The following is a 14,505-nucleotide window of genomic DNA, read 5'->3' as shown; positions in this document are numbered from 1 at the left end:
ATGCTCCTCAAACCCTGTCATGTAAACAACTGTGCATCCAAAACAACAGAGGTTCAGAGTGCTCTACAGGCAGGTGACACGTTGGGAATGAGAGGCTATAAAACTATTCCCGGCAGCTGGATTTTCAGGCAGCAACGGCAGGAAAATAAAGAAGAGAAGAGCATGTTCTCCTGGCTGAATTTCAATTACACTAACCCAACGAGAAATACATGAAACAAAATTTCTGATGGTGCAGAATTTGAGGCTGAAAAGCAAGAATTTCTCTTGGTGACATCTAGTCCTCACCAGAACAGAACCCCAGCTCTGTTCCTGATTTTCTGGGAAGGGAAAGCTTCTGTACTATAATGTCACTTTGTGTAGCTGCTCCCCATCTAACTGAATTTCATCCTTATGAGAAGCTGTGAAGATTTGGGAAGGAAAATATAAATTAAGGATTAATTTACTTGCAAATGGACAAGGATATAAAGTAATTAGCAGTAATTAAGAGTCAAAAATCCAAATCCAAAACTGACTTTTGCTTATGAAGCAGATTGCGGTCCTAAGCTAGAATATATTAAGGTTTTGCACTGATCTATTAACAACAAATTTTACATTGGAATTGAGACAGAGAATAAAATTTAAGCAACACCTGAAGAAAATTATTATAATTCCTATGCTTCATTCCTTTACCTAGACTCATTGCACCTGAATGCTTAAAAAACCAAGCAGGAGTACTTCTATCCTTTGTTTACAGCACAGTAAAGAACATTCAACCCAGAAGGATTTCTGAAGAACCCTATTCTTATCTCTGGCAAGCCTGCTACTGACTGAAGTAGATAACATTCCCACACTCCTCTATGTGTCTTTATACTGGCAGAGCATTCTCAATTGTCACTGTCAAACATACAAACACACAGAAGATTAACGCATTTGCTCCTCTTTTTAATTTACTAAGGACTTACAATCAATAAAGCAACTTTGCCACTGCTGAATCAATCTGCTTCATGACAGCTTTGCTCCACAGGAGCTCTTTCCAATTACTATTTTTGTTTTTACCTATCTTCTTTTTTCTCTTAGATGGCAGAGTCAATAAAGATCAAATTTCTAGCTAGCTCATGGTGTATCATCCAAGGATTACACTCAAAAAATAAAAACAGTGGGTTCCATATAAGTTTTACCATTTTTCCTTCTACTATGGAAAAAGTGAGTCTCTGAATATAGCAAAAAAAACCCCAAATTTAAAAGAAACAAACAGCTAATATCTGCTTGTAGTTTTAAATAACTTGTCATGATGCCAAGTTATTTAAGAGGGAATGTTCATGACAAGGGAGCACATGAACCAGTAAAGAGCTTTCAAGGATGGCTAAAAATCAAAGCAAAGAGACAGCCACATCATGAACATTGTTCCTTGTGGCATAAAGTATGACAAAGTGCAAAAATCAGAAAAGAATCCAACATAAGAAGGGAATAAAGTATCTTTTTCTTAACACCTCAGAGTGCAGAAGTCTGCACCACCTTTCAGTGCAGTGGCACTGTACTTCATGAAAGAGTAGGAGGATGAAGGTGAATGACTGGTCTATCAAACAAGTAAAGATTCAAAGGGAAAAAAGAAATAATGCAACAGAGCTGTAAAGACAATGCCAATGCGAAATTCACAGCTGCAGTGGGGAATGACAATTATTTTTCTAAGCTTTGTCTCTGATGCAATTGGTATTTGATGATAATAGACTACCTTAGACGAAACATACTCTAAAGCTAAAAAAAGTACAATGTAGAATGCTTCTCAAGTCTCTGACATTATTTACTGAATTTTCAGAGAGCAAAGACAGATTATCAGCCTACATAACAGTTTCTCACATGTAAAACAGATGAAAAAGAATGTCTACTTCAAAGACAGCTGAGAGGTTTAAAGCCCACACACAGAGCTTGAACAACCCAGTGGGGCTCTATGCAGAGACAAGAGCCTGCTGGCTCACACAGGACCAAGGCAATTAATTGGTAACATACAGCACCTTTCACTGCATAAGCCATGCTAAATTCCAAAATTCGTGATTCAGAAAATGCTGAATTTTCAAAGGAAAGCAATTAGGATTATCTTTCCTGAATAATCCACATCACAGGAAATTTACCTTATGTAATATATGCAGATATTTACATCATGTCCCATGTACATACTCTGGCCATACTTCAGAAAACGAGTGCAGCATTGGCAATCATGACGGTGAACTATTTCAGTACTGCCTTTCTCAAAAATCTCACAACACATGTGCAGGCCTCCCCCATATCAGATCTATACCAAAGCATACCATCTCTTGCTAAGCCTGTTTATCCACTTAGACACTATGGTGATGTTACTCTGATGCTTAATATACTTACTAGGCTTTCTTTCTTCAAAAGTTGTATTCAATTTTCCATCCATGCAATATGTTACTATCTTACTGAATTCTCTGTGTCATTTTAAGTAGCTATGAATTCCTCTCTCTTAATCAAAGTTTAGCATATAAGTGTTTAAAAAATATTTCAATATATGGACAGCACTTCATTCTTTTATACCTGAGGTCTCACCTTGTTATGATTTTATTGGTACGCCCACGGAGTTGAGTGCATCCACCAGTATCTCTGCTAGTTATTCTGCATGCCACTGACTGCATGATTTAAATTCCTTTATTGTCTGGCCTCTCTCTAAAAGATTCATGTAGTGTACAAGAAGAGAAAAACTATTGTAATTTTCAAGCTAACCACAGCTGGATGGAGGAGCTTTTAATCCTCTGCAGGCACTGTCACAGCTAGTAGGAATATACACCACTCTCCTTTTGTATCCAGGGATTCATCTCTGGAGGTTCACCAACACCAAGTCATTACAAATTATCAGTCACCTCACTAAACTGGGTGCCAGCTCCTTGTGATGTCCAGCGAGGTGGCTGCTCTGCCCAGCCCTGGCAGAGGTTGGGATGCTGGTGGTACTTACGGCACCATCCCACAAACTTCTGCTCAAGCTGACTCCTTGTTTCAAAAGCCTTTAAATATGTCAGTTCCTACTGCTCTAAAAGTATCAAGTTTCTTTTGCATGTCAGGACATTACCTGTGGTCTTTGTACCTTCCCAGATTATTATCTGTGTTAAAACTCAATGTTGTATATTAGACTCATATATAAAAGGCTTTCAATCCCTACAATAAAAGGCAATAGTTGCATTACCACTGCCCCCCGTCTCTCTCCCCCAACAGGTATAAATGTCCTTACAACACAGACATAGCTGTTCTGTAATAAGCACAAATTTATATGCAAGTATGATACTTAGAGGAGCCTAATATTTAGGATATATAGAGGATCCTAAATGGATGTGTATGGTAGCACATGGTCTATGTGATGCTGTGGCATATCTGTAATTCTTCCACACATTTAGAAAAGCTCAAGAGATTTTCAATATCTAAGTAGAAAGGGAAACACTTCAACATTCAAAAAGCACATCTCACCTTTCTAAACCATTGATTGTTTACCAATATCTGTGGAAATACACATACTTCTCACATTACTGAGTTGCAAATACACATACACAGGACTCCCTTCAACTGTAATTTTACATCCATTCCACGCTACCTGTACATTTATCATCCTGTCATCAACCATTACAAGCTTTAATTGCAATTTTGCTACAGCAGAAGCAGTGTGAGGAGCAATGAATAAAGCCTCCATGCTATATAAACAATAACTGATACAGCAAAAACCAGGCTTTGCCTGAGTAATATTGCCAAACATGGAATAATACAGGTAAGTGTAATCTACAGGAAAGAAGACCTGAAATATTTATATTCAAAGTGTAGACTCATACCAAAGACCCACCAGCTCTTGTAAAATAGCCCAAGTCCTTGCAGGTTCCGTGTATTTCAAGGCATGGCTAAAACATGCTGCATGTTCATTATCCTACATTGTGGAAAACCATCTTCCCTCACTCTCTACAAACACTGGGATTGTTCATCAAACCTTACTCTCCTCTGCAGGAGGAGCTTTCTGCTTGCAGTGCTGCAGTAAAGGAATTCAGGCTAACTTTAAGACTAGGGTGGAAATAGGCAAATCAGTTCAAGATTAAGATATACATTTGGCCTTAAATTTTAAAAACATTCGGCCTTAGATTTTAAAACGACCTATTAAAAACCCATCAAACCTTAGATTTTAAAACAACCCATTAAAAACCCATGAAACCTATGAAATGAAACAAGAGATGTCTAACCCAGCATGAGCTGAATTACCCCATAGATGGGACTGACTCAATCCCCATTGATTACAGAGGAGCTCAGGCATGCAGCACACAGGTACACAACTACGCATAAACACTACAATTTCAGTCTTAATCCTGGACTAAATACCACTGACAACAAATTATTTCATGTATGGATCCATGTATGGATTCAGCAGATGCTTCAACTCTGTTTAAAAGAGTTTTGCTTTAATTAAAACCTCTTCCTGCACTATTATCATCACTAAAATCTTGGCACCTATATACTGAGAAAGTAGCACGGAAACAGAGTAGTGCTGAATACCTGTAATTCAAAGGGATGAAATGATGAATTTATGCCCTCATAGTTTAAAACACAGGTCAGCTAGTCCTTCTCATACCTGCAACTAACAGCTGTCCCAGAGATCACTACAATAAAAGAGAACTGCCAGGATACAAGACATACAAACAGTGCCTTCCCAAACTAATTCTTGCATCATTCTGACAAGACATGGTCTTTCATCTATTGCTATAGAAACTACCATATGGCCTGTTTCTTAATCCTCTACATCTTCACTGTAAAAGGGAAATCTACTGAGGAACAAAGATCTGGGCATGAATTTAAAGAAATTGCTTACATACATTAAGAAACCTCGCTCCTTAGCAATCAAAAGCATAAAACCCTTAACCCTGCCCAACCCCCTCAGGGAAAAAAAATAACAAAAACCCCAAACAACTAATGAAAGCCAATGAAAACCATCTTCTTAGTTAACAATGTCTCCTGTGGGCATCAGGTATAATTCAAGACCCTGCATGACACAAAGACACTTCTTTATAATAATTTGAAGAAAATAGTTTTATCAATTACTCAATTGCTACATTTCACCCCACAGAACTCCCACACAGCTGACATACATGTTATTTTAGAAGAGGGAAAACACATTCTGCAATTTGGATAGGAAGTATTCCAACACTGCTGATTTTCATCATAAACGACGTCATCTCTTTCTTCTGTCATTCCCTCCATCTGCTTCTTTAGCACAATGACTGTCTTCTCATAATGCAGCCAAAGTTACACAAAAGGGCTCTAACCAGGGCCTCAACATCTGGCCCTGAATTTACAGCCGACTGCATGAATGCACACGGCAGAGATGAAGGCAGTAACAGGAAGAGCAGGAGGAACAAGAACACCTCCCAAGGAACTGGGAAATGTCCACTTTTCTGTTTTCTGCTGCACCATCAGCCTCGGTTTCCTCCAACCATTCCTCTGCTGTCCCAGCAAACAGATCAGGGTTTTCCCTGCACTGCAGCACTAACAGGCTGCCTGCCTGCTTGCTTCTCTGCTAAGGGCACAACTCTTCCACTGAGAGAATCGTTCTACCAAGTCTATCAGCATCACAGGTCTGACAGCTCCAGCACACTTTAACTGCCCAAAATTGCCAGCTCCTCAGCAAAAGTTTAACTCTACTGCAACAAGAGGTCTGTGGAGAAAGCCCTCTCAAACCATAGCTGGTAAGAAAAACAGAAACAGAACATTACAGCATGCAAAATACTCAGATTTGTAAAGACAGTATAAATGCAGACAGACTTCACACCCCATGTGCTACCACTTACTGCTATTACAAATTCCTGTCCAAAGTCAAGAGAGACAATACACCACAGCAGGAGCTCAACAAGTTAAGCTTGTTTCTTTGCTTATAGGCTACTTGTGATTATTATTATTGACTGACTAGGCATTTCTACATGAAATTTGCCACAGTCTTAAAATAGGCTCCTATGACAATAGAGATGACATCAACAGCTAATGAAATTAGATTTTCTTATTGAAAATAAGAAAACTGAAGTACAGTTGAAATGCAACAGCTAAAGATAACTTTTTAATGCACCAGTTCAGCCTGTTTGCTGTTAATGGGTAGCAGACACCAGGATTCCATTTCACACAGCAAGTACTGACCTCCTAAAAATAACATGGGGAATAAAAGTAACTTCCACTGATGAACCTCTTGACAAAACAAAAAATACTTTAAAAAAAATGAAGACATTAGTAACTACTAAAAAGCAACACAGAGGTTCCTATTAAAAAATTTAACTATATTTCAAGAATGACAACTCAAAACCTGACTCAAAAACTATTTCAGCTGTAAAAATACCAGTTGAAATGTAAATTCAAATGCTCTGTTAGTTTTCATAGAGTAGCTAGGTTTGGAAGTGACCTTCAAGAGCATCTAGTTCTAAATCCCCTGCCAGGGGCAGGGACACATTCCACTGCACCAGCTCAAAGCACCATCCAGCATGGCCTTGAACTCTTCCATGGGTTCAACCATTCCAATGGGGCATTCACAACTTGCAATGTCTCACCAGCCTCATGGTAAAGAATTTCTCCCTAATACCTAATCTGAATCTCCCCTCTTTCAGTATCCATTAATCCACTTCAAACCATTTCAAACCATTACTCTACATTTTGTCACTACACTCCCCAACAAGGAATCCCTGTCCAACTTTTCTGTAGGCCTCTTTTAAGTACTGGAAAACTCCCCAATCCTCTCTTCTTTAGGTTGAACAATCCCAGCTTTCTCACCCTGTCTTCACAGCAGAAGCTCCAGCTCTCTTCTCAATTTCATAATCCCCTCCAAAAGGTCCTTGTCCTGCTTAGGTTGGCAGCCCCAGTGCTGGATGCAGAACTCCAAGAAGGGTCTCATGAGAGCAGAGTAGAGGGGGAAAATCCCCCCCCTCAACCTGTTAACCACACTGCTTTTAATGGTCTCCTGTCTGATGCTTCTTTTCTTTTATTACAGTAACTATTTTTTTTCACTGGAATAAATAGAAACTTTGTATTTAAACAGTTAATTCAACTCACCACCACAGAAGAATGGTTCATGTATCATAGTGAAGGATACACAGAAGGCATGAAGTGCAAAAGAGAAGCAAAAAAGGTTTTAATTTAAAATGAGTGGTACTGTATACTGTAATATAATGTTTTTCCAAGACTGTTACCTATCTACATTTTTCCTACCACATGAAAACCAATTAGAAATATGTACCAATAGCTATGGAATAGCAAGACGCTTTTTAGAGAGTACATTTGCTTCCACTGAAAAATTCAGTATCTGTATTTGTGTGCCATGGTAGCGCCTTAACAGCCAGACGTCTGAGAATTGAAAATGAAATGGTGCTGCCTCAGCATACAAAATAAGCACGCTACAGAAACAGCAAATAGCCTGGAGACAACAGGTTCTGTTAAAACAGAATCAAGTTGGTAAAGGAATTAAGCAGAAGCTTTCCTTCATCATTTAGCAGTTATGACCCCAATTAGAAAATCTTAAGCCTTACTGCAGACTGCAAACATTTTAGAAAGTATTTCAGTCACAGTAGGCATTCTCTCACAATCACACAAAAATAACTGGAACCATATGATATTTCTTATAGCATCTCAATGTATTTTTCTATTTGATATTGAGTGGATTTCATTTTCAAATTCTTCCTAAATGCCGTTTCTTATATCTCTCTTTCCACATTCACTTTGGATACACTGCCCAGAGGAGTTCAGGAGACAGAGAGAACATTCTTCCCACAAGCCTTTCTCAACACTAAACAGTTCAAACAAAATACAGGATGCTAAAAAGAACAACCAACTGACTGTGAAAAAAGCAAACTGGTAAGAACCAGGAAAAGCCACAGCTCTGCCTTCCCCCTCAGTAGCCAAAATAATGGACCATGAACAGGAAACAAAACCACTACAGAGCATGGAGTAAAGCAACTTCCCACTCTAGCAGACCCAGGAGAAACAGCTCAGCAAGTCACAGCACATTCTGCACATTCAGCAATCAAAACCACAGGGTGCCTTCCTTCCTCAGCCCTCAAGTAGGAGCTACTGGGCTTTGCATAGTGGGGAACAGCTTTATGGAAAGGTATGGGCTATGATAAGTTTCCTCCTTCTGTGCAGAGGAAGGCAGGCTGGTACAAATTCAACAGAAGGGAGACAGGAGACCAACCTTTTCAGAGTTATTAACCTGGTATTGGCCCACTCATAGTAAATACCCAGCCTCAGACAAAGAAGCAGCTGGAAACTGTAATGTCTCGCCAATATGAAAGGGAAGCAAAAAATAACATTTTTACATACAAAACTTTGAAATATGGCACTGTCATAGCTTAACTTTGATTTTGTTCTTCCCAAGTAGCTGAAGAGATACCAGAGAAAGCAACATCTCCACACTGCTGTCCTGTTTCTCCACAAATTACTGCCATACAGCTTCCAGAGAAATAATGCTACTAAATCATTGTTCTGGGGGCAATTCTGACCAAACCAGAATGCTCTTCTTGTGCCATATCAATGCAAATTGAAATTGGTTAGCAGATTCCTACAGCACTCGGGAAACAAACGCTCATCTACATTAACTGCACACAGTAGGTGCCTTGCTCTTGTTACCCTTGGTTGAAACAGGAGTTAGCCTATCAACAACCAAGGAGGTTTTTTTTTTTACGGCAGGACAGGTTCCCTCCAGACAGTTTACATGAAAGCTGGGCTTTCAGAATCCTTTCAAGGGTTAAAATAACTCATCAGGTGGAAACATCAGCAGTGCATGTTGGTATCTGTGAACAGAATCCTGTATGCAAATGGGGAAGACACATCCAGCACAGAAATAAAAACTCAGAACAGAATGTTTCACCTTTCCCAAAAGAGGCAGTTAAGACTGCTGTAAGTATTCCCATGAAGGGGCTGCAGGCTTTGTTGCTTATCTCAGAGGGCATATTTCAATGTTCAATTACATCAAAGGAAGTTTTCCCTTGATTTTGGTGGTTCTTGTATCTCATCCAAGCTCAGCAACAGTCAACCATGGCATGACATGGACAGAAATAAACACACAGGACATATCTATAGAAAGCAAATGCAAACAGAAGAGACAGATTCATGAAGCTTGATGCATTACACTTGCAGTGCTCAGCACACCTTCCACTTGGAGCAGCTCCTCATTAGTTTTCAAAAATGAAATACCACTCAAAATGGGACAAACCAACTAGACTTGGCATACAATTATAAGTTATGTCCATTTGGATTTCCAGCTAAAACCACTGCAAGTTGCTATTCTTCAAGAACCAATAAAATCCATGACTGTAAGACATGTTTCTTGAGTTGCACCTGTCTTACAGACTGGAAAATCACATTACTGAGGTTTAGGAATCCTACCTCATCTGAACAAACTTCTAAACTCAGCATTAGGTTGTGGTGATTAAAATTAGTATCCTCTATTTGGGTCCAGAGACAATTTGATTCTGTCAATACAATCTCTTTTTAAATAGTGATAACCATTGCTATATTTCACCCACTACCATCATCCTGCCAACACAGAGAAAAAAACTTTGGTATAGCCACTACCATAGTAATTCTTTAAATAGGTAAGATGCTTTCTGCCTTCCCTTACAAGAAAAATAAAGCAATATATATGTAAACAGCAAATTAAACTGAATTAGCAATTAACCAAGATAAGCAGAGCACGAGCTGGATCACACAGCAATACCCAGTGCCTATCTTATTAAAGCTCATGCAAGACACAAAACAGCTGCTAACTGTCAAAGCTGGGTACAGTCTAGACTTCCTAAAGGCTTCTCATAAAATCTCTCAGCTATTACAGAAACAGCTGCTGCTATACCAGCCACAGGTTTCTGTTTGTTAGCCAAGACAGATTGGAAATAGATCAACAGGTAAGAAGCAAAAGTGCCAGAAAAAGGGTCAATTATCAGACTGAGAGAGAAGTAGAAGAAGCATACCTCATTCTATCAGTTCTAGAATGACCATACTCAAAGGTTGTTCAAAAGATCTGGTGAAGCTTTTCTTTGAAACATTGCTCTGCTTTCAAGGCTTAAGAGACTCACAGGTTTTCTTTATAGATCAAAGTACTTAAGATCCACAGGCTAAGAGATGATGAATGTGTTCAGATGAACAGAAGCTAGGCAAAGGTCAAGGATGACCCATACACAGCCCCCCCTCTTTAACTCTGAGACACAAATCTGGCTGATATCCCTAAAGCTTTCCTTCCTCAGACATAAGGTCAGGGTCTAGACAGAGCATCACAGCAGTTCTGTGTTTGTACCAGCCTGTTGCCAGCCCAAGACACAGGAAGCAGAGTAAGACACGGAAAAGCAGAGGTAAAGAGAAGAGAATGACAAGGCTGGGGCTGCATTTTAGGAAAATGGGACACAGCAACATAAATCAGGATATTGTACCAAACCAACATCCTTTTGGTGCAAGCTATGTGCTGTGCTGTCTGGAAGGGCACAACGGGTATCCCACAGCAGGCTCAGACACAGCAGGGCAGAGCTGATGAGGAGGGACTACAGGGTGTTGGTAACTTTAGACTGGTAGTAAGATCTGCAGCCAGGAAGGGAAAATTCTTCTATGGGTTGGATATGTTCATAGCACTACATAGCTCATAATAGAAATGCTACCTCTGTATTTCTAAAGTTTTAATGAATCAAGGCTTATACAGCAGCATTTAAAATGGCAAATTAGGAAAACTGGAAAAACAGAAATCTCAATATTGATCGAGCTCCTGCGGCAAACCTACAAAGAGAAATTCAACACAGGTTAAAATTAGGATTCTTTTGAGACAGCTGCAAACTTGGCCAGGCTTCTGATGAAATACTGTAAAACTGTATATCTTTAGAGACACCAAATGGAGGCACTGAAAATAACACCTAACTGAAATAAAACCAAAATTCTCAACAGAAAGGACTGATCCCTGATTTGCAGTACTTTGTTCAAATTTATGGATACAGAACATGATTTGCCATTAAGTTTAATAAAAGACTGTTCACCTAAATTTACCACAATGCCTTGTCTTTCCTAGTATGACAATTTCTGAATCAAAGAAAGTTGCATTCAATAACAGAGCATTGAAACTGATATTCATTAATAACTTCAGTGTATCAACTCCTATAAAGACAGGGTGACTGTGGTGATTTATAAAATGCAAATACAAGCCCGCAGGACATTCTAAAAGTCTCATTTTATTCTGCAGTTTCCCAGGAGATAGCATAGAAATGGGTTACAAACAGGAAACATTAGCCTGAGACCCCCACTTTTCCTGAAGTATTATAGGACAAGACAAATCACCTCGCACTGCTTTGCCCTCTAACTATTCAGTGGTTTTTATAAGCTAGGCAGAAGTGCAAAGCAATAATGAGATTTTCCTCCTTCAAAACAAGTTTAATCCATCATGTAAACTCCTCAAAACACAATGGATTGCACCAACCAGGGCCACCACTTGGCCACTCTGTGCCACTTGATAAAGCTGCTTCATGAGACTGAGATAGGAAAGAGGATCTCACACCTACATTTTCATCTCATTTTGTGCACGTGTAAGAAGCTGGATTGCTGTAGATTATCTGATGCAAGACAAATGCAGTGTTGTGAAGAATCATGCCTTTATTTTGCAAGATTATTTATATTTAAAATGAACATACATGCTAATATCTATTCCTTTTTCAACGTAAATCAGATTGGCAGAAACAAATTAAACATCACTAGTGGGCTGATCTTGGGATTGATACCAGGGCTAGTGACCTGGATGATGGGACAGAGCACACATTCAGCCCATTTGCAGATAAAACTAGAAGTGGCTGAAATCAGATGGCTGTGCCACCATTCAGAAGGATCTGGACAGGCTGGACAACTGCTGCCAACAGGAATCTCATGAAGTTCTACAAACAGCAGTGCCAAGTCCTGCACCTGGTCAGGAATTATTCCATGTATTTTTACACACTGGCAGCTGATGAGCTAGAAAGCAGCTTTGCCAAAAATGACCTTGAGGTCCTGGTGACAAGAAGCCACAAATGAACATGAGCCACAAATGTACTCTTGGAGAAAAAAAGGTCAACAGCATCCTGGGTTACATTAGAAAGAGCACTCAGCTAGTAAAGGGAGGTGATCCTTCCTCACTTATCAGCCCTGGTGAGGAGGTATCTCTTGTACTCCGTCCAGTACTGGAACTGGACTGGGCTTCCCACTACAAGAAGGCCATGGACTAACTGGAGCAAGTCCAGGACAGGGCCATAAAGATTATTAAGGAATATCTTTACATAAGGGGATGCTGCAAGAGTTGAGACTGACCAGCCTGGACAAGGGATGGCTAAGGGTCAGGGAAGATGGCTCTTATTAATGTGTGTAAATAAATGGAAGGAAGGAATGAAGAAGAAGGAGCCAGTTTCTTCCTAACAATGTACATCAACAGGACAAGAAACAATGGACACAATTTAAATCCCATGCCATTCCATCAGAACACAAAGAAACAGTTTGGATTCTTACTGTGACAGAGGTCAAATACTACAAAATATTGCCTACAGAGGTACTGGAGTCTCTATCTGCATAAACATTCAAAACACAACCAGACACAGTCTTGGACAACCTGACCCTACTTAAGCAAGAGCTTGGGCTACATGACCTTTAGAGATTCCATCCAACCTAAACAGTTCTGTGGGCCTGTGAAGATGACACAAAAAGTTTGAGAATCTTGTGGTGATAACTAAGTCACCAGGCTAGGAGGATCTTTGTGTTTCGTTCTCTGTTCTGCCAGAATTCTTCTTCATAAGCCAAAGCATTTATTGTAGTTATTAATTATCACAATCTGCCTAACTCAGATCCTGGAGGGACAAGCATAGAAGCAATTGAAAGAAATGCTCTTTCCATTACTCAGTATAATGAGGCATTCTGCTTCATTTTTTTCCTCTGAAGTATCTGCCAATTTCCAAAATAGAATACAGAACCAGCTGGGTTGCAAGGTTATTTCTTTACGGCGCTTTCTATTTAAATGTGTGCATTTACTGTTGAAGAGAACAAAGAAAGGACAAGACATATGGCTTTATGCATGTTTTCCACCACATTGCAGCCTGATGTATTCAGGTAGAAAAAACACTCTGTAGAGAGAAAAATAAAGAAAAGAAGAGAAAGACACCAAATGTTGATGCTGTATGTGTAAGTCCAATTATTTATTAATAGAGTGTGTAAATTTTGCCTGTGGTAAGATTTAATGGGAACAGAGAAGGGGGCTTCACTCCTAAAATAGGTAAATCACATATTACTGCAACTGATATTTTCATTTTAATATCAGATGAAGAGCTAAGTGCACAAACCCACAAAGAAATCATAAAAAATTGTAGAAGAACTAGAAAGAAAAACCATAAACAACAAAGCATTTCATGGGCCACTGGCTTGTTTAACTACATCTGTGTTTTTACTGCCTGCACCTGAAAAGTGTATTTATGGTCCATTAGGAAAAGGCGCTGAAATTTGTGAGAAACCTAACAGGCTGTAATCCAATGTCTATGCCTGAAATATCTAGAAATGTTTCAAGTCTGTCTGCATCCCTGGTTGGAATGTACACATTCCAACCCTTTACAGCTTCAAATGCTCCATGCAGACCACTTCCCAGAAAGATTGTATTTTTCACATGATTAAAATCACTGTGCTTTTGGCCATCTCTGAGACCATCGAGGTCTCAGGTATGCTGAAGTATGCTGCAATACAATAACCTAGAAATGCACTGCTTATGGTGTTACATTAATGAAGTAAGAGAGCATCTGAGCCAGAGTCAGCCTTTTCATTGGAATGGAAAGGATAAGAAAGCCCAGGGCTGCAGTACTAAGGTAGAATATATGAAATTAAAGCATGAAATAAAGATGAAGGAAGGTCAATGGAGACCTGAATGCCAAGATTTAAAAACCACTGTATCAATGATCTTTCAATCATTGGATCAATCAATCTTCTAGTGACAACATCAAATTGCAGTTACTTATTTAATTAGCATATCACACCACCTTTCATACTTGATATTAAGTTCAGATGAATGTGGACAGACACCATGGAAAATCAAACAATATAAAAATGGAACTTCTCAGTAAAGCATCAGACCACATGCAAACACTTAGTTTACCTCAGCTCCCAAACTGAGAGAGATTATTTCATCTTCAAAAGCAGAATGTGTATCAGTATGAGGGGGAATTCCTGTTAAAAAAACAAACAAACAAAAAAGTGAATACAAAAATTATAGTAATAACAACAACAGTAACAGAGTGCTATCTCTATTGGCAAGCTCTATTTCTATGGCTGCCTGTATGGAAAACTGGGATGTATTGTTGAAAAAACAAAATTTACCATAAACACGGGAACTGCCTTCCAATTTGGGACAATTGTCTTATGCCCAGATTAGATGGACACAATTAACCTAAGTGCCTTGTATAAGCACTAGAACTACCTAGAAGATAGTTCAGGTTACTCCAAGGCCTTGCTCATTCCTGGATGACTCCCTGATGCAGAGAG

The 14,505-nt window shown here is 39.2% G+C and overlaps 1 protein-coding gene across 4 annotated transcripts in view; it reads right to left on the bottom strand.

The window, feature by feature from the left end:
* Nucleotides 1-14,505, bottom strand: part of ALKBH8 (alkB homolog 8, tRNA methyltransferase) — a 43,378-nt gene that overhangs the window by 16,471 nt on the left and 12,402 nt on the right. For all 4 annotated transcript variants that reach the window (XM_084227008.1, XM_084227011.1, XM_084227009.1 and 1 more), the window contains one exon: nucleotides 14,120-14,190. In XM_084227008.1, coding sequence (XP_084083134.1) covers nucleotides 14,120-14,190 — 71 coding nt within the window. The remainder of the gene's footprint in view (nucleotides 1-14,119; nucleotides 14,191-14,505) is intronic.

The sequence above is a fragment of the Fringilla coelebs genome, assembly GCF_963513975.1.
Source record: "Fringilla coelebs genome assembly, chromosome: 2".
NCBI classification, from domain to species: Eukaryota; Metazoa; Chordata; class Aves; order Passeriformes; family Fringillidae; genus Fringilla; species Fringilla coelebs.
This window is presented reverse-complemented; position numbering and strand designations above follow the sequence as displayed.